This window comes from Gopherus evgoodei, chromosome 3, assembly GCF_007399415.2.
Source record: "Gopherus evgoodei ecotype Sinaloan lineage chromosome 3, rGopEvg1_v1.p, whole genome shotgun sequence".
Classification (NCBI taxonomy): domain Eukaryota; kingdom Metazoa; phylum Chordata; order Testudines; family Testudinidae; genus Gopherus; species Gopherus evgoodei.
The window spans coordinates 7,020,464-7,046,388 of record NC_044324.1 but is presented as its reverse complement, the minus strand read 5'-3'; the positions used below and the strand labels follow the sequence as shown (position 1 = coordinate 7,046,388).

Genomic DNA, 25,925 nt, shown 5'->3' with positions numbered 1-25,925 from the left:
GGGCGGTGAGGCTGTCACGGAGCGTGGGGGAGTCAAGGCCCTGCACTCCCGGCTTCCTGCGATTCACCGTGACTCTCAGCCAGCCAGTGACAGGTGGTTTATTTAGACGACAGGAACACAGTCCAAGACAGGCCTTGCTGGTGCAGACAACAGGAGCCCCTTTAGTTAGGTCCATCTGGGAGCCACAGGGAGGCCACAGCCCCGTTGGTCAGGTCGCCCCTCTCCATTTCCCAGCCAGCTCCAAACTGAAACTCCCTCCAGCCTCTCACTCAGCCTTCCCCGGCTCCTCTCCCTGCCTTTGTGTCCTTTGTCCAGGTTCACAGGCAGAGTTGTTACCTGGCCTCCAACCCCCCTCCTGGGTTCTCAGGTTATCTGCTCAGGTATCTCCCTTCCCCAGTGCAGGCCCCCCAAACTCCCCTCCAACCCCCCTCCTGGGTTCTCAGGTTATCTGCTCAGGTATCTCCCTTCCCCAGTGCAGGCCCCCCAAACTCCCCTCCAACCCCCCTCCTGGGTTCTCAGGTTATCTGCTCAGGTATCTCCCTTCCCCAGTGCAGGCCCCCCAAACTCCCCTCCAACCCCCCTCCTGGGTTCTCAGGTTACCTGCTCAGGTATCTCCCTTCCCCAGTGCAGGCCCCCCAAACTCCCCTGCACCCTTCCCAGGTCAATACTCCCCACTCAGCATTCACAGAACACAGCAGGAACATTCCCACTTCGTCACAGAGGCCTCGTCAGGGCATGACGAGGGGAAGGGGCGGCAAGTGCCAACGTGCAGCCGCAGTGGGGCAGGGAGCCAGCTCCCTCCAGCAAATTCCAGCAGAGCTGGGAGCAGGGCCAGTTGGGCTGGTGCTGCTGCATTTGCCCCACAGCCGCGCGCTGAGAGCTAAGGAGGTAGGGAGGGTGGCAGACACAGAAATCATCACCACACGCCGCAACACAGGACCCCGACACCCTGCAGCCCAGAGACACCCCGAGAGTCGCAGAGGAACAGAAAACCCAAGCCACCCAACACGGGACACACCCGAAACACAACCCTCGGGTGCTCTAAGCCGATCGCTCTCACTACGCTGCTCAGGGCTGTGAAATCCGCCGGTGAGGTCGACTCAGCCCCAGGCTGACGGCTCTGAGAGGTGGATTCACTGCGATCGACAGAACAGCACCTCCCGGCGCTGCAGCGGCCGTCTCAGCACCGTAGCATGCCCGTGGCCCGAGGCTCAAACCCAACCCGCCTAATGGCCACATGGCTCTGAGAACTGACGTGGGCCTTGAACTAACCCGGCCAAACACTTGCTTTCTGCTTCTCCTCAGAGCCCCGTTACTGACTGTACGGCCTGTTGGACTGGCACTGCAGCCTCTGCTTCTAGCCACCCCCTCCCCATTACCGCAGCTAGTTAACCGGGCTAGTTCAAGGAGCCCCCTGCTCCTGCCAGCCCTCCCCAGCCCTCGATTCGGAGTAGCCAAGGAAATGAGCTTGGCAGCCGACTGAAACGCTCAACGGGGCAGGTCTGATCCAGTGAACGTCCCACTGTCGCTGGCTTTCCCGGCCCACCCCCCAGAGCCGGTGGGAGTTTTCTCCCACAGTGATCTGGGCTTGTTCCAATCAGGTTTAACTGGGTCCCCGCTCTGTGCTGAAGCCTCGGCTAAGGACACAGGTCTTGTGTGAGTGCACAGGGCCAGCTTCGCTCTCCCATGCAGGGATCCTGCCCCATCTCGCCCTGTGCAGGACGCTCCCGTTGGCGTGTAGCCGGGCCCCCTGCGAGCCTGATTCAGCCACGTGATGAAACACCGGCTGGCCCCAGCCACACGGCGAGGTGGGACTGGCCAGGCCCCCAGGCGAGGAGATTTTACACACAGGTGACAGCTCTTTCCAGACGTGAACAGGCTCCGGGGAGGAAGTGTAAAACAAGCAATGGCCTGAGCTCGCTCTGGAGCCGATACTCAGCTAACCTCTCAGTGACCAGTCAGAGGATGATACAAGGAAACAGGACAGTTACTTTAAGTCTCTGTCACCTGGGCCACGACTTGCTGGGGTTCCTACACAGCAGCTCCTTAGACCCTGGCAGGGTGCAGAGGCTCACTTGGTTTTAAAAAACGATACAATGGCCTGGCAGGTTTCTGGGAACGCAGCAGAGCGTCTCTGAGCCGCACAGAGAGGGAAGTGAAGCACAACTGGATGTGACGGGCAGAGGCCTGGGTGGGTGCACATGGGTCACCCAGGGGCTGGAAGCACAGAGTGACCCACAACACCCACTAAAGGCAGCAGGACCTCCAGCTGTTCTGGCTCCTTGGAGTCCGGCTTGGGGCGGCTCAGGTCGAAAGCTCAAGCACCAAAGTGAGTGGCCCGGTCTCGAAAACATTGGCCAAAATCTCCAAGTGCCGGAGGGAAAATTTGATGGAGCTCACAGGACAGGAGGGGTCAGAGAGAAGGTTAATGTGCTGCCCCGGCTGGAGACTGGGCACAGGGCACCCCCTGGCAATGGCCGAATTCAGAGCTGGTGTGAGCAGCCACAGGGACAGCAGTTTAATAATAACCCTCTGCCCAGCTCTGGCCCTTCAGAGGAAGACTCGGAGCCCTGTCAGGTAGGTCAGTATCATCCTAGCTTTACAGATGGGGAAACTGAGGCAGAGAGCAAGGCTGGGACCTGCCAAGGTCACCCAGTGACAGCGCCAGGAATAGAACCCAGGAGTCCTGGCTCCAGCTGCTGGCCGTACCCTCACCCTACCTGTCCTCCCGTCTCAGGCGGCCGTGGAGGGCGTCGCTCTGGGGGTGTTTTACAGACCCTCGCAATGCACAGGTGGCCTTTGTCCATGGCACCAACAGGGTGGCCAGAGCACACGCTCCAGAGTCTAGGCCGGGGTAAGGCAGAGCCCCCCACCCCAGGCCAACCTGGCAGCCTCCCAAGAACCCCTGCAGCTGGGAAGGCGGCTCCGAGACAGACCCCTCCGCCCCGGATTTCCTCCTCCTGCAGGACCAGGGAGCCGCAGCCCCGAGGGACACGCGCCAGCCCCCCCGGAGCCCCCAGCGCCGCTTCTGCCAGCAATGGCCGGGCTGCACCAAGGGGCGGTGGGCTGCGTGGCCCGACCCCCGAGAGTCTGTGGGGGGGGGCAGAGCTTCCGCCCCAGCCCGGAACACGCCGATTAAAGTTGGTTTTAACTCCCCCCCCCAGCCCCCAGCGCACGCGGCCAAACTTCGCTGGAGACTTGGGAGCGCAGCGCGCCAGCTGCCCGGAGCGGCTCCGGATTGGCACCGGGAGGGGGGTCCGGCCCGCAGCCCCCCCGCACGGCTGCCCCGGCTGAGCGAGCCCGGATCCCGCTGCAGGACTCACCCACCGGCACTGCGGGGGGGCGCTCCCCGGACGGGCTCAGCCCGGGCTCCTGCCTGCCGAGGCCACTCCGGGTGGAAAGCGAAGTGATGTCACGGCTCGGGGCGGGGAGGGGAGCCCCCCCCGCCCCGCAGCCTGACCCGCCGCAGCCAATCGGCGCCGGGTCCAGCCGCGCTCCGCGCCAGATGTTTCCCATTTGGGAGCCCGGGCTGGGGTGGTTCGAAACCCGCGGGGGGATGGACCCCAGAGCGGGGGGGGGGGACATGGGGCCGGGGGCCTCAGCCGCTGATCCCGGACCCCTGGACCCCTCTAGCCTGCCCGGGAGGGGTCGCACAGGACACGTGCCGCCAGCGCCCATCCGTGGGGCGGAGGGGGCCCTTTGGGGGCAGGTTGCTTCCACTCTGCCCCAGGGGTGGCTATTCGGAGAGCTGCCACACTGGCCCCTCGCCTGCGCCAAGGTGAGCCACATCCCCCGTGCTAGGCCACCCAGGGGGCCCAACGGCAACCCCCAGGAACCTCCCCGTCCCCCCAGAGCCCCCCAGCCCCCCACACGTCCCCTCCAGCACCCGGCTCCATTCCAGCCCTTGGCACCAGCACGCTGAGCCCTGGGGCTCCTCTCCTCATCCACCCCCAGCCCCCCAGCCCCACACATCCCCTCCAGCACCCGGCTCCATTCCAGCCAGTGGCACCAGCACGCTGAGCCCTGGGGCTCCTCTCCTCATCCACCCCCAGCCCCCCACGTCCCCTCCAGCATCCGGCTCCATTCCAGCCAGTGGCACCAGCACGCTGACCCCTGGGGCTCCTCTCCTCATCCACCCCCAGCCCCCCAGCCCCACACGTCCCCTCCAGCACCCGGCTCCATTCCAGCCACTGGCACCAGCACGCTGAGCCCTGGGGCTCCTCTCCTCATCCACCCCCAGCCCCCCAGCCCCACACATCCCCTCCAGCACCCGGCTCCATTCCAGCCAGTGGCACCAGCACGCTGACCCCTGGGGCTCCTCTCCTCATCCACCCCCAGCCCCACACATCCCCTCCAGCACCCGGCTCCATTCCAGCCAGTGGCACCAGCACGCTGAGCCCTGGGGCTCCTCTCCTCATCCACCCCCAGCCCCCCAGCCCCACACATCCCCTCCAGCACCCGGCTCCATTCCAGCCACTGGCACCAGCACGCTGAGCCCTGGGGCTCCTCTCCTCATCCACCCCCAGCCCCCCAGCCCCACACATCCCCTCCAGCAGCCGGCTCCATTCCAGCCCGTGGCACCAGCACGCTGAGCCCTGGGGCTCCTCTCCTCATCCACCCCCAGCCCCCCAGCCCCACACATCCCCTCCAGCACCTGGCTCCACTCCAGCCAGTGGCACCAGCACGCTGACCCCTGGGGCTCCTCTCCTCATCCACCCCCAGCCCCCCAGCCCCACACATCCCCTCCAGCACCTGGCTCCACTCCAGCCAGTGGCACCAGCACGCTGACCCCTGGGGCTCCTCTCCTCATCCACCCCCAGCCCCCCACATCCCCTCCAGCACCCGGCTCCATTCCAGCCAGTGGCACCAGCACGCTGACCCCTGGGGCTCCTCTCCTCCTCCACCCACAGCCCCCCAGCCCCACACATCCCCTCCAGCACCCGGCTCCATTCCAGCCACTGGCACCAGCACGCTGACCCCTGGGGCTCCTCTCCTCATCCACCCCCAGCCCCACACATCCCCTCCAGCACCCGGCTCCATTCCAGCCAGTGGCACCAGCACGCTGACCCCTGGGGCTCCTCTCCTCAGCCCCCCAGCCCCACACATCCCCTCCAGCAGCCGGCTCCATTCCAGCCAGTGGCACCAGCACGCTGACCCCTGGGGCTCCTCTCCTCATCCACCCCCAGCCCCCCACGTCCCCTCCAGCACCCGGCTCCATTCCAGCCAGTGGCACCAGCTCGCTGACCCCTGGGGCTCCTCTCCCCGTCCCGTTAACCCCCCTCCCGCCCACACCCCTGTATCTGACATTTCTCTAGGTTCTGAGGCGCCTTAATGGTTCCAGCAAGCACAGGCCAAACCAGGCTGCTTCATGCTGCTCTGGTCTCTGACACGCGTGTCAGATTTACCCCTCTGAGGCCCATGAGTGGAGCCAGTCACCTCCCCGCCTCATCACAAGGCCAGCACTGTTCACCAACAAGCCCAGCAAAGGAAATCGGCTCGGGCGCTGCCAAGTAGCTGCAGGGCCCCCGGACAAAGACTCTGTTTCAGGGGCCTGCTGGCAGAGCCAGGAGATGTCTCACCTTTGCCAGGCGCAGACACGGCCAGGATGCTGGCAGGTACAATGCGCATCCCTTCCTGTAACCCGCTGGTACATTTCCCTTCTCTGCCACCTCCTGTCTCCAAGAGCCCAACGTGCCAGTGTGCCGGCAGATTTCGTACCTCTGTGCTTTCCCCCTCTAGGGCTGGGGCAAAGGAGCTGGCGGCCAGACAGGTCACCAGGCGAGTCAGATTCACATCAAGGCTCCTAGGGGTTGTCTGCAAGATGCACCCATCACGCCCACGCTGCATGGCCCAGCTGAAAGCCCCACGCCTCTGTCCCAGCAAGAAAGCCTGTTTTGAGGGTTCAGGATGCCAGAGGGGAGATGGTCCCAGGCAGAGGCCCTGTCGGCAGGATGCCCTGGCACATGGCTTGCTAAAGGAACTAGAGGCGCCTGTGTTTCACAAGCTAAGGGGAATCAGGCAGGAGCAGGACAGCTCTGAGCAATGCTTGGTGTTGCAGGGAGCTGTGCAGATCGCTTGGCCTGGGCCCCTCGAACCAGCGCTGACCCCATTGCTCCGGCCTGGGAGCCTGCCGTCATTCAGGAGATAGACCAAACTACAGCCACAACCAAACGGGGCCGTTCAAGAGGTGCTAGCTCCAGAATCCGGCCAAATTCTCACTTGAGCAGCTACATTCTGCCTCCTCCTTCTCCCAGAAGATGCTACTTCCCTTCCCCTCCTATGCTTCTCTAACGTTGCCATGTGCTGCCACCTTTCACCCCAGAAGTGGCTGCATTTTAGTGCTTGGCAGACAGGTCCCTGAGACCCTGCATCTGTGCAGTCAGGTCTTTGCACGCATGCAGCTCTGCTGAAATCAAGGTGGTGGTGTGGGCCGTGGAGCTGGCCCAGGAACAGCCTTCCCTAGCTCACATGGTGCTGGGAGGCAGAACCAGCTGTGGCTTGCAAAACTCATGTGACAAGTTGGCTGGAGCCTCCAGCAGGAGTGAGAAGGCCAAGGTGCGTAAAGCAAAGCCTGCAGCTCAGGCTGCTCTTCCCTGGGGGGGGGTCCCCCCACCCGCAGCTCTCCAGGCAGCTGATAATGGGCCAGCAGAGGAGCCCCTGGACAACCATGCACCAAGGGCGTGGCCAGTTCACTCCACTCACCCTACAAGCGCCTCCTCATGGACTCCACTGACCCCACTCCTTCCCGACAGCTCAGCCACCCTCCCTTCCACATCCCTGGAATCCAGGCTCCCTCCAGCACCGCCCAGCTGCGTAAGGGGCAGGACAGACATGGAGCTAGGCTGGTTGCCTGGGGTCCATGCCCTGCTCCAGGAGAGAAGTGGGCTCTAGCTCTAGCTGCTTGGCAAAGGGGCACAGCAGCCTGTAAATAGGGCAGACGGGCACCATGAAAGGGCAACAGCCCCCTACTCCCTCCACACCCATCCTCCCCCCAGGCGCCTGCCCTCCCTTGAAACACTGCAGGGGACTGGTGGGGAGAATGCGCCCTGGGGGCCCGAACAGCTGCACAGGCTCAGCACCCCACAGAGACGGAGTTCCTTGGGGCAGGGGCCATGTATTCTGGGGGTAGCGTGCCTAGCCCAATGAGGGCTCAGGCTCTGACAGGGGCTGCTGGGACCTACTGTCATACACCTACTAAATACCCCAAGCCCAGTCCATTGGCAAGGCCAGGAGCAGTAACACGAATTCCCCACAGCGTGGTGGAAGGTTAGAGAGCAGCATCCAGAGTGATTACAACAGAGGGGTGCTACTGACTCTCCGCAGGGCGAAGCACAGCACAGGAAGGGAGCAGGAGGGAAAGGAAAACGTTCAAGGGGACGCACGGGTGTTGCTGTATTTAACCCAAGCTCCCTTTGCACGGCTTCTTCAAGGGCAACAAGCACTCGGCCTTCTGAAACATGCACTGCCAGGCAGGCCCTACCCCAGGCAGCCTGAGACTCCGCGTTGCCAGGCAGGCAGCATCCTTGCCGTTCCGTGCAGGGCTCACTCCTGCTTCCTCTCAAGTCACCAGGGGCTTTGTCTGACCTCACTGGCAGGCCCCGGGCTCCGTCCTGCACGGAGCGAACTGGGAGTCAGCACTCCGGCTATGCTGTTTGCAGGAAGGGGCAGTCTTAGTTGCTAATGTGCAAAACGCAGCCATGCCTGGAAGGGAGCCAGGCTCCAGCCATACAAAGGACTTGCCCAGGGCTTTGGAACTGCTGGAGCAACAGTTCAATATTAAACACAAATCAAATCAAAGCCTCAGACGGGCCAAACCTGCCATTCCTCTAGCTGAGGAGTCGCTTGTGCGGTTAGGTTACACAAAACGCCAGCCCTGGCTCCCAGGCCGAGGCCTCGTGGGCAGAGCTAGGGGATTTGTAACGGGAAAGTCTGGCAGGGCTACGCAGGCGCCGCTCTCACCAAACCACAGAGCAGCAGCAGCTCTTTTGGGGTTTCACGTTGTAAGAGGGAGTGAAACCTGACCGTGTGTATTTTTACCGGACATGGCAAGACTCGGGAGGTTTGCGGCCACATGGTTTTCATTCCACAAACTCCCCAGAGGCCCACGTCCCATGGTCCCAACACAGAGGATGCTGTGCCCTTGCAGTCTCTCTCCTTTGGCTGCTCTCAAGTTACACAGGGGCCAAGATGACGTGAAGTTGCATTTCCTCCCTCCCCTCTGATGATCTTCTGTGCACGCACAGTATTCAAGAACAATGAAACTGCTCCCAGACTAGCGAGAGTATCCCAGGTCCACAGGAGCATCTGCTCTTGGAGCTCCTGCTCTGCTTTATGTACACAGCCCCAGACAGCAGGAGAGTTTCCCTTTTCCTTCAACACTCAAAGGATCAACCCCCTCGCCACCCAAATTTAAATGAGGCCCCTAAATCCAGACAGCGTTATGAGCCCTTTTACCTTTCGCAGGAGGATCTCGACGCACTGTGTGGCAGCAGAGGCAGGAGGCGACAATCCTCAGGAACATGGACAGTCATTTTCTTCTGATGTCTTTATTGTCTGTTTTGGGTGGGGGTGGGGGGGGAATGGAAATTTCCCCTTTCCGATTACAAACTTTGTACAGCACATTTCTACATTGTTATTTTACACACGATCAGCACCTATGGGCTCATCCATCGGTTAAAGCTAGGGTGAGGAGCAGAATTTCAGGCTTACAGTGTCAGAGGAATGACAGCCGTCGCACACCAGAATGAGAGAACCTTGCTTTAGTACACAGTGCTACAGTCAGAACAAGCCAAGCCTCTGGCTTGCACACGCACCCCTGAAAGGCAGACTCGAGAATGTTCCGCCCCACCTGGGAAAACTCTTTCAGTTTGGCTCATTTACCCCTCTCCATGGATGCGTCCCACGAGCCGCCCAGCCTTTCTATGTCTCTTCTACCCTGACTGGGAGTGACACAGTCTCACTAGCCTGCTGTGCGTTTGGCAGGCTTCGCCAAAAGAAACCAGAACTGAGTGAGAGGGAGGGACTGGCAGGAAGGCTGGAACCTGTCACGTGAGCTGCTGGCCAGACATTTCACCATTCCCCGGTTTCACTGATCTGGCCGCAATTCTCGGGTGGAAGGGTGAAGCGCTGGGTTACCACACTCCGTCAGCCACGTGTATTTCATGCTCAGGTGCGTTTCAGGGTGGCCAAGACTTCCAATCCAAGACCTTATCAGCTGATGAAGGCTGGTTCTGGATTCCCATTGGCTGCTGCCAGTCTTCCATGTGACTGGGTAGAGGCTGCAGCATCTGCCAGCTTCCTGTCTTCCTCTGATCCAGGCCTGCCCACCCCAGTCTGCAGGTGACTCTGTTAAAGACAGAAAACCCACAGTCACAATCCCAGCACCTGACCGAGTTGGAACCGCAAGCCAGGCCCTAAGCAGGATTGTTCACACACATGCATGCGAGCAGCATTCAGCACAGGACCCACAAGGCGCTGCAGCCAGGCCAGAGTAGGGTGGGAGCTCCAGAGCGATTCCAGTCCGGCAGCCCTCCCACTTCTGTCCCCCTCCTGGTGGAGACCTCCATTTGCAGACTGTTACTTCCAACTGAATTGGCCGTTCCCTGTCAGAGGCTCTGGAATGGCCAACAGACCACGGGAAAGCATTCCTCTGGGCTCCTGCTTGAAACCAATGGCTACAGCAAACCGATAGCCTTGATTCAGGGCCTGCTGCTGGGGCATTTCAGAACCGCCAGCTTGAATCCAAAGCTTAGGCCCTAGTGCCCCAGGCTGGTAAGAGCTGGGAGCAGCTTTCCAGAGAGCCCTTTCAGCTGTTGAAGCAGCAGCATCCAGCCCTCCCCAGCAATCTGAGGGAAGGGAAAAGGGCTCCAGGGGCCACCTCCAGAGAAAACACCAATCCTTGAGCAATCTCCTGGCTGAGCGATGTGTCTGAACCGGATGTCGCGGGGGGAGGGAGGGGTGTTCGAGATGCCTGGGAGGAGCAAGGTAGAAACAAGACAACTACAGAATAAACTTTCCTTTGGAATCACCACACCGGAGAGACAGGACTTTCCACAGCAGCTTAGGCCACTGGCCTGGTACCTGGCCTTCAGTGCAGACCACACCCCAATGCCTGCGATAGAGATGTCTCCTGTCTGTCTGTCCCCCCAACACACACAAATAGTGCACCAGCTCAGCTGTGCAGCGACGCATGGAGGGGAAAGGTTCCTTCCCGACCCTTACAGGCAATCAGCTAATGCCCGGAAACATGTGATCGTCCACGCATAATATGGCTGGACGGAGTGGGAGAGTAGCCGCATGGAGCTTTGGCCAATACAGAGCTGACCCAGTAGCACCTCCCCTCATCGTCCAACTCCTTATAGAGTTCTGGGGGGGAAATATTGTCCGGATAGGGAGCTTTCCTGCTCCTGCTTCATGGCTGGAAGCCCCAGGCGCATCCCCCGGCTCTACCTGGGCGGGTGGCTCTGCATGAGACTCCACAGTTGGCAAGGCGGCTTGGCCAGAAGAGCTCCCTCTGTCCAGCTGGGTTGCCTGGGTCGGGATGCCTGGCTGAGGAGGTTCTTCATGGGCCAGTATGTCTACAGCAGCCTCGGCAATATCTTTGATCGCCTGATCTTCCTGGGGCCCGGAGGACTCAAAGAGCAGAGGGGAAGGGGGACACTGCATGCTATCTCCCACCACGTCTAAGTCCTGCAAGAGAAAACACCCACCAGCAGGCTTCAAGGGGCTTCGTGGACTACAGAGGCGAGATTTGGGCCCCCTTTCCACATTACCCACTTACATCACAGGGCAGAGACCAGGTGCCTGAGTTTAGGAATGCTGGGCACCCAGAGCTCCACTGCAGGGCTAAGCGAGTCTCAAAGCCCTGGGAGAATCCAAAGGGAGCAGTCAAGCTGGCTGAGCCCACGCAGTCCCTGCTACCATATGGAGTAGTTCCTAAGTCCATCAGGCTGCTAGAAAACACAGATTATACGGAAGGCAGGGGAGGCAGGAACAATCCTATTCCAGCTCCTCAAGATCTTCCTCCCAACTTGGCCATGTTATTAGAGGCCTTTAGGGGTGGGTGACTGTTGGCCTTGAAGACCAAATCCTCTGACCGCAGGGCAGGCAAAGACAGTGGTACGGCAAGCTTCCCCCACAATGGCCCATGTCAACATGGTTCAGCCCTGTTGTAAGCACGAGAGAGGAAGTCGGAGCAGCATGCACTGGGACACCAAGAATTCCAGACTCGCTCTCAGATCAGTTTCTCTCTTCCTCCAAACCGTGCCAGTGTGAAGAGAACCCAGCCTGTCTGCGGCTTCCCTTCTTTGATAACCAAGAGTTTGGAATTCTGGGTGCAGCACGCAAAGCATGCTGAGCCAGTAAAGAAATCTGCCTCCCCCCAGCAGCATTTCAATCTGGGATGGAAATGCTGAACTTCCACTGAAGACATCTGAGGACCCAGAGATCTGTAGCCCTACATGACCTACCATTGTCCCACAAACTGGATGACCAGGAAGGGGCGAGCACCCAACTAAGGGGTGAGGGCAATAGGTCTGGGTGAGGATCTAATTTCAATCTCTCAGGGGCCTCACAGGCCCCACCCAGATTATCACACTCCAGCAGAGCCCTCTCTGGGTGCCGGACAGGCACCATTGCAAAATCTACCTACCCCCACCTCGGCCCCGACATGCCGCCCCAAGCACCTGCTTGCTGAGCTGGTGCCTGGAGCCAGTCCTGCTGCAGAGGGACATGTTAACAGGATCACGTTACACTAGATAAAATGCAGAGGCTCTGGATGCTGACAAAGGCCTGAGTCCTTTCAAGCAGGAGTGTGGAAAGGTTCCCTCTGGGATCCCTCTGACAGAATGAACTCCAGTACGAGGCGCCCTGGGTCTCTGATCACTTGTGTGCTTCTAGCAAGGCAGACCCTTGCTTATCTCAAGAGCATGGAGAATCACACATGCTAGTCGGGCTGTTCCAAAGCAGTCCACAGCCAGGCCAGAAGGAGAGACAAGGCTCCTGAATTCCTGTCTGAACAGCCATTAATGTCCCGCACCGGCCAAGAGAAGTCACAGCTCCAGCTCCAACACGTTTCTGCCCTGAGAAAATTCCTCCCCTAAAGACTGTTCTTGCACGCATCAGCAGGCCAGTTCTGCCATGTGAACATTCAAACCCCAGGGCAAAGAAAACTGACCCAGTGCCCACGGCAGTCAACGGAAAGGCTCCGTTGACCTTCACGGCTGTCAGCTCACGCCTTTATGGCAGCCACAGCTGATATAGGTTCCTAACAAGCAGCTTCAGCACTCAGGGGCTTTTGAGTCGCTGGACCGGTGGCATATGGCCTCCTATATTAATGCCATGGCTTCTAGGGTCCCTATGGCTAAAGGAGGCTCGCTCAGCACTCCCGTCCAGCTATTTTTAAGTTGATTCCAAAAGTCTGCTTTGGGATAAAGTGTGCAGAGAGTTTGGTAATATCTGATTTATAAAGCAAGAAATGTCTCATTCAGAAGATAGTTCAGAGCACCTGCAATATATTTGTTTAAATACATTTCATTAGGATTTTTCAACATGGAGGCTTAACCCGCATGCAGGACATCCCAGTAATCCAAGGATTAAAACCCTTGTGCATCCTTTATGGGATAGACACAAAAAGCCGCTTTTAAAAAAAGCCCCTAAGTACGGATTTAAACAGACCAGCAGTTGCAAAGGAGCAATCAGGTTAAACCCCCCCCAGAAGAAATATTTCCCAAACCCTCTGAATTCTCACATCTCACGAGACGGTTCTTTCTTCAAGGATTAGAAACAAAACAAGGAAGTGATTGAAGTACCAGCCAAAGGCAAGTGCAGGGAGACCAGGTGTTCCAGTATTATCGTGACTGTCCTGATAGTGGGGGCTTTATCTTACAGAGGTGCCTATTGCACCCCTCCGGTCCTAATTTTTCATACTTGCTACCTGGTCTCCCTAGGCAAGTGGCAGGAGAGGCTTAAACTCCAGTCTCAGCTCACCCCACTGTTCCTACTTGTAACATAAGAACGGCCAGACTGGGTCAGACCAAAGGTCCACCTAGCCCAGTGTCCTGTCTGCCGACAGCGTCCAATGCCAGGGGCCCCAGAGGGAATAAAGAGAACAGGGAATCATCATGTGACCTGTCATCCATTCCCAGTTTCTGGCAAACAGAGGCTAGGCACACCATTCCTGTCCCTCCTGACCAATAGCCATTGACGGACCTATCTTCCGTGAACTTAGCTAGTTCTTTTCTGAATCCTGTTATGGTCTTGGCCTTCATAACATCCTCTGGCAAGGAGTTCCATAGGTTGACTGTGTGTTGTGTGAAAAAATACTTCCTTTTGTTTTAAGCCTGCTGCCTAGTAATTTTATTTGGTGACCCCTAGTTCTTGTGTTATGAGAAATAACATTTCCTTATCTATTTTCTCCACACCAGTCATGATTTTATAGCCCTCTATCATATCCCCTCCCTTAGTCGTCTCGTTTCCAAGCTGAAAAGTCCCAGTCTTATTAATCTCTCCTCATATGGCAGCCGTTCCATCCCCCTCATCATTTTTGTTGCCCTTTTCAGAACTTTGTCCAGTTTCAATGTAACCGCTTAGATGAGCAGGAAAACCCACATCATCACAGGTACCGATACCTAGGCACCGTATTCTGAGTCCAGACCTTTCAGGAATCCCTCAAAACTAGAGATCCTGCTTGTTCAGCATGGAGGCTAAAGATCCCAGGGTTCTTTTCCTAAGGGTAGGGGGTCTGACTTCACTACCTGTACACCCCAATGTCATGCAGGGCACTGCTGGCTCTCTTCCCTAGAGATGGCCGCTTTTCAACGATACCAGGTTCTGTGGTTTGCAAAGGCATTTGGATCTGTTGCTCTATAGCCCCATCCCTCCCCCACACGATATTTTAACACTTGTTAACGATGACAGCAATGCTCTTCGCCTCCGTTCACTGGAGGACATCATGCCTGCACGCCGCACTACAGCGCACCATGTGGCTGCTCCAACTTACATCGCTAAACTCCAGGGGTAAGCTCTCGGTGGGCTGGAGCTCAGCAGTGCTCAAGTACAGATCCGTGGGGGCAGCGTCCAGCTCCTCTGGAACAGAGAGCACCTGCTCGGGTACGTACATCTGAGGCGGCAGCTGGAGATGAAGCGGGCAGCAGGGACTCTCAGAGAGGCTTACAGGAACTGGCTTGTCGCAGGGCGCTTCCTCCGACCCTTGGCACAGCTTAAACAACGTCTGACTGGTGTCCTGACAAATATCTGGGACAATACAGTCAAGGGGAACGCACAGAGCCTGGCACAGAAACCTGCTACCAAAAGGTGTCTTGTCCTGGGACACAAAGCAGAGGCCAAAGCACAGACTCAAGAGACAAGGGATCTAGTCCCCAGTTGCTCAGCGACCTTGGCCAAGTGTGCGTGCCCCCCAGCTGTAAAACAGGGATATTATTGACAACCTTGGTGGGCAGGTTATGAGGCTCAGCTGAATGCTTGTAAAGCTCCCACCCAGACCCTCAGATGGGCAGTGTTATGAATGCAATGTAATGCGCCACTGAAAACATCATAAGTATCTGCACAACCCGTAACATCTACCATGCAGCAGGGATCTCAGTGTTTATACCAGCACGCACACAGCTTTTTCCAACTCTAGGAATTTAGTTCTGGATTTTCATTCCTTCTGTTCCTAGAAGTGCCTAGAGGAAAAACTATTGCTGCCAATAGTACAAATGGGATTCCTGCCTTTAATCACAAACGGACCATAGCTCCAATGGCATCCTACTTTTAAGGCTGTCCAGCAGCAGACAGTCGCTGGGGACTGCCACTCACTCACTACTGAAACTAGAACAAGAACAATCCCCTTTGAAGACCACTTAAAGGAACTCTGCCAAATGTAAAATCACACCCCCATCAGTAATTTGTGGCCTATTACTGTTACAGAGAACTCCTGAGAGGACGGTAAGTGACAAATTAGAGCAATTTCCCCCCAATTTGTTCATTTTGCAGATGACAGCACTCCAACCCAAACGACTAGTGACTTGGGTGCTTAAATGGATTTTCAGAGACTGGGCGCTCAGCACTCTTGGAGAAATCGGACTTGTTTAAGGTGTTTCAAGTCAGACCCACTCACAAAGTCGAGGCACACAAAAGTAACTAGTTACTAGGTCTTTGTGCATAGTTACTTTCACGGTGTCCCTTTTTATGCATGGCAACAAGGGAGAGAAAAACAATAAAAACACAGAGATTGTAAAACCACAAACTGGCAGGGAACTCCCAGTGCAGGCAAAGGACCTGAAAAAAAGAGCTTTTAACTCATTTTTTGAAGTTGACTAGATTTCAAGATGACCATTTCCTCTTAAATCCTCCACACACACACACACGAATCTCTTAATACACAGACAAGATCCCTGGTCAGACTTAAAGAAGCTAGTAATTCAGACGAACGGAATCCCTATGCAGCCTACACCAGAAGAGCCTAGGTTTACCAGATGCCATCAGAAAAGAGGCTCTGTATAAACAGCAAGGTGAGGCTCCAGATTTTAATCTCTCTCAGTGACTCTAGATCAAATGCTTAGTTTACAGGTCAAAACATGATTTAAAAACTCACCAATCCCACCTGGAACAGGAGAATCCAGCTGGGTTCTGTCTGTTTCACACATCATTACCAACAATCTAGTTTCCTGAATACCAAACAGAGCCAAGGAGTCTATCAATGATGCACGAAGCAGAAGAGATTACAGATGGTTTTCCTATAACTATCAGCTCAGCAGGGCTGACCAAAGTAAAATCTTGTTTGTTCCACTAAATAGCAGACATGAATCAGACATAAGACGACATTTTTATGCAGTCCTTTCATCGCCTGCACTGCTCTGAGCTAGCCAGCTGCAAATGTCTCCTGAGTTAAGCCATTTTAAGGGTATTTATCCTAGAGAAACAATGGCCATTTCCTGTGCCACACACCTGTTCCCTGTGTGTAATCAGACTCAGATCTGCTGACTTTAGTAACAAAACAAAGTTAATAATTTCCTCTGCTGCCAGCCCCCCTTAGCCAACATGACTCTAGGAGAGGGAGCTGGAATTTACTCTGGCTCACATCAGCAACAACTGCTAAAACTGAGCTCTGAATGCAGCACCAAATTCCACCTCTAGTTACCTCAGTGTAAACCCCTACAGGTGTAACCGGGGGCCGAATGTGGCTTATTACTGTGGGGATCTAGATGCTGGAAAGAACCCAGTGGGAATCTGCAGGGCTGGCCCACCGTTTTACCTGTAAGCCAAGCAGACTTGCTCTGAAGTCAGACAAACATGGCATGGAGACAGTGAGACTCACTGTTCAGTGTGGACGTGCACTTAAATAAACAGCACCCCCCACGGAATCCAAGACAGACAGGGCAGATCCAGGGATCCATGACAATTCCCAGTGGAGCTAAGATTTATTCTTAACTCACAAAAGGCTCCACCCAATACTTCCTTGTTCTAGATGTTTATCAGCATCCATAGCCAGGATTCTTCAAGGATTACACTGTATGAGTTAAAGATCAATTTACTTCCATCTTAGTTTAACACAGCTGGAAATTAGCCTGTGGCTGTCTTGTAATCTTCCACGGTTTGCTTGTTGCTTCCAACTGAATTGGCTGTTCCCTGTCAGAGGCTCTGGAACAGCCAACAGACCATGGGGAGGCATTCCTCTGGGCTCCGGCTTGAAACCAACGGCTACAGCAAACCGATGGCCTTGATTCAGGGCCCATAGAAATGAGGATCAAAACACCCCAGTACACATCATGCTACCAGGGCACAGTCACATGTGCAGCTCACTGCAGATGGGAGGATAAAAGGATACGAGCGAGGCAGTGTCTGGTCATCGGGAGAGACTGACTGGAACATCGAACATCATCGACGAAGGCCAAGCACCGCTGGCTGGAACGAGTGGTGTGCGCCTGGAAAGGAGCCCAAGAGAACAGATCAGAGCCACACAGGAGCACTGCCCAGCTGCTGACTGCAGAGAGACCTGCCACTTTACGGGACTCTCGCATTCAGCTATTAGAGCCACCTTCCACCATGGGGGCGTGTGCTGTTTGTTGACTTTGTCATCAGTAAGAGTTCAAGTTCTGAGGCAGATACTGAACTTCCTTGCCTTAGCGCACGGATTCGCAGCCTGAGGTTGCAAATCAGCCTGCCGTTCCCAGATTGCTTTTTTTAGCAGGGGAGTGAGGTGTCATTACGGAAAGGCTGAACCCACTCCACTGAGAGTTGAAAATCAGTCCCACCCTCTAATTTCATTCAAACATTTAGGTAGCCTTTTTTTTTTTTTTTTTCAAAACGGTAATACAGAAACAACTGCCTCAGTCAATTTCAATTTCAGCTTCTCCTGCACAACACAAGGTGGCTACATTTGGGCTCCCAAGGAATGTTCAACTCTCCTTACTCCAACAAAAAAAGAATTTCCATGTAATGACAAGTGATAAAAATCTATTCCTACTCAGTTTAGCCTCTCGCCCACCCCCTTTCTTTAAAGGGAATAATTCTCATGATCTACATTTTGGGCCTACATTATAAGTGCTCCTGTGCCTTTAATAAAAGCAACCCCAAGAGAACTCCACACTCATTGGCGGAGGTTTTATATGCCGCACGTCTGCCAGGAGTGAGTATTTACAGCTGATGTACATGTCCGCATGGACAGGGCTTTACAATGGAAAATCTGGCAGGGCTGGAACTACATACAACTTGCTGGAATGATCCCCACAAGGAGGGGAGGGAGAGGAGACCTGGGAGCTAAGCGAATCTGGAACCCAAACAGGCCTGAGATCAGAACTCCCTGTATCTACAGCATGAAGTACCTGCTGGGCCGCACCCTCAGTCGCCAACATCCGACGCTCCTTCAGCTGGCGATGCAGCAGGGCCTCCACGCCATAGCGCTGCCGATAGCGTCGGAGACACTTCAGTTGCTTCAGGCTCTCGCGCTCCTTGGCCAGAAGCCCCTCGGGGCCTGTCAGAAGGCTGCTCCCTGGGAGACACAGACAGAAGGTAATCGGCATTACACAACATTGTCCAGACTGCTGCAGTGTCCTAGTCAGATTAAACAAAACTCCTCTGTTTAGAGATGACTCCATTGTTCGCTACTAAACAGGACTGGGGGTGGATTTCCTATGCAGGGAGACAGACCATTTAACTGGCTATGGAGGGCCTCCCACTCCCTGCTTAGAGAGGTACTGAACAGCTCCACAATGTGGTGGGGTTGAGCTCTGCAATGAATAGCACAGTGCAGCCTCCAGCAAGCTCACCCCACTTACTCCAGGGGCACAGAAGGAGCTTTAAGTCAGTCGGTTAGTCTGGAAGCATCTTTACAGGGCTCCTCCCTTTCTGAAACTGTTGATGGGTCAAACCTGTATTTGGACTATAGCATAAGAATTCCTGCAATTAGAACTGCAGTTGGACTTGGCTTATAGATTATTCCAAAGTTGACTACATGGGCTATTTTTAAAGTTTATTAATGTGCAAATGTTGTGATGTAAATGTTTATAACTTTGCATTTACCTGACTGTTCGTCATGGACTTTTTTCATCAAGTTATCGGTTTATAAAATCTTTTATAAAATATTGCTGCATATAATAGTCTATTATTTTTGTCACAGAATGGGTCACATCATGTATTTTTCCATGATAAGTTACCCATGGAGAAGATGACAGTGAAGGCATTCTTCATGCGGCTCTGCAGCACAGCCGGCTATATGACGCAATATTTCACTAGCTGAACTATAAAAACAACTGCCTTCAAAGATCATCTTCTAGACCTCAGGAAGTCGGCAGGAGGTAAGCGCCTCTCCTGCAGACCTTAGGATGCCCCACTGCCACCCCTGCTTCTCTCCACTGTTTTCTTTTTGTAAACGATAAGCACATAAGTTTTATCAGCATACATTTTGTATGTTTGGTTTTTACAAGTGTAACAGTGTATGCACGTGAAATTAAACAAAGTTTGGAAGAAGATATCCATCAGGGAAAGTGAAGGCCATGGGATGGATGCACCAGAGCGTGCCATCTGCCTGGAATGTAAAAAGCAGGGATGGAGACGGAACGAGGGCCCAGAGAGTGGAGCTGGTCAGGGAAATAACTCTCTCTCATACATTTAACACATTATCTTCCCAATAGAGAGAGCTTTAACTGTTGCTCCTACACAGCACTGCTTGGTCCAAGGTGCTAGCTCCTTCCTCAGGAGCCAGTCCTTCTCTCTTGCCCACCAGGGAGCAACTGACTTCTCCTCTTCTAGGCAGCCCTTATATAGGGCTTTGCCTGGCCCTGATTGGCTGCCTCTGCCTGGCCCTGTCTTCTAGTGTAGACAAGGACTTATACACCCTAACATTTTGTTTATTAAAAAACAAAAACAGGAAATCCCATACAGAAAATCATTTTTCTCTTAGAGTTTAGGTTTTGCAGGCTTGTTTCCTCCCAACACCGCAAACAGCAAAGAAATTGGGCAACCTTCATACCCACCATGAGACCAATCTTCAAGCACTTGGTCAACCACACACAACACAAATACCATCACTCGCAGGCACACGGAAGAACTGAAATCGCCTCTAAGAAACAAAGGTCTGTGTGTGGCTTCTACGTGTGCTGTGCCCTGGGGCCAGAGGAATACAGAGCTGTGGCTTCCTGGAGCAGTACTTGCCTACGGCTTCATGCTCCCCCTTACGGCTGTGCAAGTATCGACGCTTCTTCTCCTTCAGGAGGTGCTGGAGTCGTTTGAACTGGTCTATGTACAATGACTGCAAACGGATCAGCTTCTCACGCATGATCAACGCCACCTCCTCAGCTGTGTACACGCCAGCATGTCTGTACCAACAGGGACCAAATTCAATAGGTCACAAGTGATGGACAACGAGATAAGAGCTTTATAGATGCTAGCCAATAGCCTTGAGATACCACCAGACAAGAGGTAGCCCAGAGGCAGGATGAAGCTATCTAACCAATAAGTGAGACCTGCAAGCCAGCCAGTGGTAGGAATCTAAGGGCGGGGAGTGGAGGTGGTGAAATTCTAGAGATATACAAGACTGACTTAGTCACACTGCAGCAATGCAGGATTTTCTTCTGCATCTTTCATAATACTGATCACCACATTGGCCAGGCTAGAACAGACCAATAATGGCCCACCTAGCCCAGTACCCACTCTCCAACGAGGGCTAACACCAGATATGTCACACAAAAAAGGCAACAGCTTCTTTTCAATCATACCTCACAGGAAGAGTTTCTTCCTGAGTCTATCTGGAAATCAGCACATGGTGTAACTCACAAGAAAGAACATTTGTAGTTCTTAGCTGTAGCATTACTGAACATGCCGTGTCTCTTCCTAGAACTGTCTTTTAACAAGGATCTAAATTATTATTATTATCCTGCCGCAGCATTCCCATTCTATACAACTGACAGGCATTCACAATGTGTCTTACTTCAGAGGGTCCTCCTGATCGCTGTCGATGCTTTCAGCTTCACTATCCGGGTCCCCTCGCCACGTCTGATCCACGGTCACAGGTTCTTCTTCTCCATCGCTCCAGCTGTCCTCGTCTGAAAGGAAAGAAGCCATTACAGAAGCAGGCCATTCAGCCCCACTTCCAGGCGGCTGTTACTCAAGCACAACCAAGCTCTTCAAGAGACAAAGAGGTCACATCACAGACGTCCCAACCCCCAAATAGTAGGGTAAGCGCCAGGGTTTGAACAGGAAAGTCACTAATTAAATCTGGGCTGTCAAAATACACAGTTCCCATGGAATACTCATCTCCCCTACCAAGAAACCTGAGGACTGCTGGCTTGCTCCCTGCTGAGCTGACCCTGCAGGACAGAAGCTGCACCTCCTGAAGCTAGTTGTGTCCATTTACTAAGGCAGCGGTTCTCAAGCAGGGGTACAGAGAGGTCTTCCAGGGGGTACATCAACTCATCTAGATATTTGTCTAGTTTTACAACAGGCTACATGAAAAGCACTAATAAAGTCAATACAAAGTACAATTTCATACAGACCAATGACTTATTTATACTGCTCTATGTACCATACACTGAAATTTAAGTCTAATATTTATATTCCAATTGATTTATTTTATAAATATTTTATTTTCTGTGGTAAAAATGAGAACATAAGCAATTATTCAGTAACAGTGTGGTTGTGACACTTTTTGTATTTTTGTCTGATTTTGTAAGCAAGTCGTTTTTAAGTGAGGTGGAACTTGGGGGTACACAAAACAAATCAGACTCCTGCAAGCGTTACAGTACTCTGGAAAGGTTGAGAACCACAGAACTAGGGCACAGAACCTGCAAGATGGAGAAGGAAGGGGATTCATCGGATAGGATAATAGGAGGAGCACTCCAACAGATGTTTACTAATTCAATTTCACAACTTCACTCTGATGGGTTGTCCCATGTTTTACAGGAGGGGAAAACCTAAGTCCAGAAAGATGAAGTGACTTAAGTATGGATCCTCGATCCAGGTCCACTGAGCAAAGTCTCTCTCATGGGACATCATGTTTTTAACCAGATTCTTTGGGATTGTTCCCTTTCCAGGATTAAATTGGGTGACTTTGTTGCTGGTTCCTCTCATATTTTAGCTCCAGAGAAGAAGGCTTCCCCCAAATTCTTTCTTCTTGTCTATTTCATTCAAAGCTCTTACCTAGAATTCTACTAGCTTCACTGCGGCTGCTCTCTGCAGTCTGGGAGCCCAGCTCCATCTTCGCGTAAGAGCTCAGCTGGCAAAGAAGAGTCTCACCCATGGGTCCGGGGTTGGATTTCTTCATCTGGGCTTGATGTGCCAGAGCATTTCTGCGGGCATGCTCAGCACAGAACGATACACTGATGGGACAAAACAAAATGCTGTCTGGCTCGCGGAATTCACCACTTCCAACCAGCAAGGCAAATATAGCAACAGAGCAAGAAGCATTCATGACACTTGGCTTGGAAAAGGAGTAGAATGCACTCCACTCCTCCGATGCCAATGATAAATTCAAGCAACTCTAACAGTCATTTCTATAGTTCCTATACTACCAAAGGACCCCACGTAATTTACAAATTACATGCACAACCACTGAAATGCAGTCACCTCTGGCATGGAGGTGGCAATGGCCTAGCAGTGAGGTGAGGGAAGGAATTTTGGGGCAAAGAATATGGGGGCAAGCCCTCACTCTTTCAAAAAACTGACCAAAGATTTTTAATGTCCACACAAAGAGGCCCACATGCACAGGACTGAACATCTTTATCTCACAAGGACCCACTCAAAGATCTGAGGATACAAATCTTTGTGATCTCAGAGGGTGTAGATATTTCAGAACTGATGCTATGACTACTGAAGATAAAGTTTTGTTGCAGTGATGCCAGCACCAGGGAACAAACACATCAATAAACACTACACAGTTCTCCAGCACCTTTCACCCAAGGATCTCAAATCACTTTTTAAGCATTAATGAATTCTTAATCCCTCTGCCAGACGATTACTGTTCTCACTTTGCAGATGGCTAAAGGGAGACTCAGAGAGGCAAAGTGACTTCCTCAAGGTCACACAATGAGAAAGCAGCCTAACTAGGAATAAAACTCAAAGCTCCTAGCACTATGCCTTAGCCAGGGGACAGATCCTTCGCCTGACAAGATACTCCCTCCAGGTCACTTTAGTTCCATGCCTAGCTAGAGACAGCAGTAACCATGATGTGGTGGGTACCTACCCATCCTTCTTCTCAGCTTTGGGAGCAGCATTTGGACACCTCTTCCCATTCTTAGTGGAGATGTAGCTGCATTGTTTGAAGGGAGCATTCCTGTCTTCAAGGATATGCTTAATGCAGAACTCTTGCCCTTCTAGCCGAGGCTGGGAACACTGGCGGTGACTGAAAGCACACGACAAGGGTTCCTGGGGCCTTGGCACAGGGGTAAGACGCCCCCGACTTGATGGCAAGACGTGGATCCGAATTCTGTTCATGCCAACACTTGCAACAGATACACACAGCTAATTGTTAGAGCCGGAGCAACCCCCAGACTCTAGTATAACTGACCAGCCCCTGCTATCATCATCAAAGGGAAATGAGACCAAATTATTTGCTGTTTCAGTAGAAGTCCCTGTCTGTGAGTGGGGGCCCCCGAGCAGCAGAGGACGGAGAAGTCGGGGGGGCCCCAACGCAAACTCTTTGCCATTTGGGTGCGGGCACACACAGAAAGTCTGTTCTCCAGATAACCCCTCTGGGGTGAGCCACCTGCATCACAGCCCCTGCCCCAGAGAACCAGGCCCCACTTTGCCCTCCCGGCAAGACTCACCCCAACACCCTGCTGTGGGCTCAGGGCCCCAGTCAGAGCCAGGGCTTCCAACCCCCACAAGGGGATGGGACCATAAAACACCCACGGGGGGGGGGGACCCGGCCTGAGACTCCCCCCTCCCTCCCAGGGGCTGCTCCCCCCTCGGGATGAACTCCCCCACTCCCCCCCCACGGACAGCTCCCCACACCCCCCGGGCTGACCTCCAGGCTCCCCCACGGGCAGCTCCCCGCCCCCCCCGGGCTGACTTCCAGGCTCCCCCCTCCCCGGGCCCCCCTCGCACTGACCTCCAGACTCCCCCACTTCCCCCTCACGGGCAGCTCCCCACCCCCCCCGGGCTGACCTCCAGGCTCCCCCACGGGCAGCTCCCCGCCCCCCCCGGGCTGACTTCCAGGCTCCCCCCCTCCCCGGACCCCCTCTCACTGACCTCCAGCCTCCCCCACCCCCCCCACGGGCAGCTCCCCGCACTGACCCCCCCCGACTCCCCCACTCCCCGCCCCCCCGCACTGACCCCCAGGCTGCTCCCCCCGCCCCCTCACTGGATAACCCCACGGCTGACCTCAGGTTCCCCCCGCCCCCCACGGCGCCGCCATTTTGCTTGCGGGGGGGGGTGGGCCCGCGCCGTCCCCCGAACAAGGAAGCGCCACCGCCATCTTACCTCGGTCGCGCCCAGAACGGCCCGGCACCCTCCCCCGCAGCGCCATTGGCCCAACCCGCCGCCAATCCGGGAACGAGAGGGAGGCGGTCCCCCACGGCCATTGGAGGAGAGATCCATCAGTCAGGCAGCCAGGGCCGGCCCCTTGGAGGGATAGTCACGTGGGGGGAGCGGCCCTGGGGGGAGGGCTGGGCTGGCTGGAGGAGGAGGAGGAGGAGGGTATGGCTGGGGGGAGCTGGGCTGGCTGGGGGGCAGGAGATGGCTATGGCTGGGGGAGGGTATGACTGGGGGTAGGGGGTTCTTTTTTAAGTAGAACTGTCAGGGTTCCTTCCCCACTCTGAACTTTAGGGTACAAGTGTGGGGACCTGCATGGACACGTCTAAGCTTAATTACTAGCTTAGATCTGGTAACGCTGCCACCATCCAGAATTTCAGTGTCTGGAGCACTTTTTTGTCTCCCCAAAACTTTCCCCTCACTGGATTGCCGTGAGGGACTTCACCAATTCCCTGGTGAGTCCAGATCCAAACCCCTTGGATCTTAAAACAAGGAAAAAATAATCAGATTCTTAAAAAGAAAGCTTTTAATTAAAGAAAGAAAAGTAAAGATCATCTCTGTAAAATCAGGATGGAAAACACTTTACAGGTACTCAGATTCATATGGCCTGGAGGAACCCCCTCTAGCCTTAGGTTCAAAGTTACAGCAAACAGAGGTAAAATCCTCTCAGCAAAAAGGAACATTTACAAGTTGAGAAAACAAAAATAAGACTAACATGCCTTACCTGGCTATTACTTACAAGTTTGAAACATGAGAGACTGATTCAGAAAGATTTGGAGAGCCTGGATTGACATCTGGTCCCTCTTAGTCCCAAGAGAGAACCACCCCCAAAACAAAAAGCACAAACAAAGACTCCCCCCCTACCAGGATTTGAAAGTATCTTGTCCCCTTATTGGTCCTCTGGTCAGGTGTCAGCCAGGTTTACTGAGCTTCTCAACCCTTTACAGGTAAATGAGGCATTAACCCTTAATTATGTGTTTCTGACAAGAACAATTGTCTGTTACTGCCAGGGTGACCAGGTGTTCCCATTTTACAGGGACAGTCCTGATTTTTGGGTCTCTCTCTTATATAGGCTCCTATTACCCCCCACTCCATCCAGATTTTTCACACCTTTACTTCATATCACACAGCTACAATTAGCTGTGCCTAGCTAGATAAAATACCTGTCTTGGACCACACTCAGAGTCACTGGGAGGGAAGCAAATTCCAGCTGTCCACTGCACCAACTAGGCTTGAGCCAGTCCTTCTAGCCTATAAATTCACTATCAGGCTTGTCAGGCTGAAGCTCCAGCCTTCAGCATAATGAAGGCGCTGAATAGGGAACGCTGCACAGCAAGAGGGAAGGAGCACACTATTGCAATTACATGCAGTCAGGAGCTTCCTATTTTTCTATAACAGAACAGATGAGATCAGGGAGGGTTTTTCCTCTTGCAGTAGTTTACTCACCATCTTTTTCCTGCAGGAGTCTTAACAAGTGGCACTTCCCCAGCCAGCCCTGTCAAACCCTCATTAACTCAGCCTCCAAGCTGGGAGGCTGACACTCCCCTCCCCACTTTCAGTATGGGAAACTGAGGAACAGCAACAAAGTCTGGGGCAGACTCAGGAGTATCTATTGGGTTTCCGGTGCCCGCCCACTGCTAAAGGATCCCCCCCGAGCCTAAGGGGAGGACCCACAGGACCACAGAACCCACTGATTACGGGGGACAACTAATAAAAGAACAGGGACAGGAGTGCAGTCAAAGGGTCATAAGAAGGGAATCTGATGGGGATACCGAGCAGAGAACCCCTGACAGCGCCCACTGCTCCTCAAAAGGTGTCAAGGGAGCCAGCGGACACCGCCCAAAGGAACTCCACCCGGATTCGTGAACAGACCATGGAGCGGAAACAAGCCCCAGTCACCGGAGTCTCCACTGGCCAACCTCCTCTCCCTGGTCATGTAGATGGCCTTTTTAGCCAGA

At 54.2% G+C, this 25,925-nt stretch overlaps 2 protein-coding genes and 2 non-coding genes across 9 annotated transcripts in view; all 4 read right to left on the bottom strand.

Moving 5' to 3' along the window:
• Positions 1-8,531, bottom strand: part of NCKAP5L (NCK associated protein 5 like) — a 37,124-nt gene extending 28,593 nt beyond the window's left edge. Inside the window, exon 1 of one of the 4 annotated variants that reach the window (XM_030554857.1) lies at positions 8,455-8,531. In XM_030554857.1, the coding sequence (XP_030410717.1) occupies positions 8,455-8,531 (77 nt within the window). The other 3 variants (XM_030554856.1, XM_030554862.1, XM_030554860.1) reach the window with 3 other exon arrangements.
• KANSL2 (KAT8 regulatory NSL complex subunit 2) lies at positions 8,528-23,948 on the bottom strand. 3 transcript variants are annotated; one of them, XM_030554863.1, is made up of 10 exons: positions 23,917-23,948; positions 22,679-22,936; positions 21,637-21,815; positions 20,429-20,543; positions 19,654-19,817; positions 17,826-17,992; positions 16,829-16,925; positions 14,000-14,253; positions 10,450-10,689; positions 8,528-9,345 (listed from the first exon to the last, which is right to left on the bottom strand). In XM_030554863.1, exons 2-10 carry the CDS (start codon positions 22,927-22,929, stop codon positions 9,211-9,213), a joined length of 1,602 nt encoding a protein of 533 aa, XP_030410723.1. In that variant the 5' UTR covers positions 22,930-22,936; positions 23,917-23,948; the 3' UTR covers positions 8,528-9,210. The 3 variants fall into 3 exon arrangements, with proteins under 3 accessions (XP_030410723.1, XP_030410725.1, XP_030410724.1); XM_030554865.1 differs by lacking the exon at positions 23,917-23,948 and adding an exon at positions 23,818-23,895; XM_030554864.1 differs by lacking the exons at positions 10,450-10,689; positions 23,917-23,948 and having other exon boundaries at positions 22,679-23,343.
• On the bottom strand, positions 9,572-9,708 carry LOC115649564. Its single transcript, XR_003999877.1, has one exon. It is a non-coding gene; the product is annotated as a small nucleolar RNA SNORA2/SNORA34 family (small nucleolar RNA).
• On the bottom strand, positions 16,599-16,735 carry LOC115649563. Its single transcript, XR_003999876.1, has one exon. It is a non-coding gene; the product is annotated as a small nucleolar RNA SNORA2/SNORA34 family (small nucleolar RNA).
• Positions 23,949-25,925: the final 1,977 nt, after the last annotated feature.

Bases quoted from the DNA above. Each gene is read 5' to 3' on its own strand.
- KANSL2 (XM_030554863.1), bottom strand. From the start codon at position 22,929: ATGAACAGAATTCGGATCCACGTCTTGCCATCAAGTCGGGGGCGTCTT. The intron at 16,926-17,825 runs GTACTTCATGCT...GCTCCTTTCCAG, and splicing joins CTGAGGGTGCGGCCCAGCAG to GCGCACACCACTCGTTCCAG. The intron at 9,346-10,449 runs GTAGAGCCGGGG...TGTCTTTAACAG, and splicing joins ATGCAGAGCCACCCGCCCAG to AGTCACCTGCAGACTGGGGT.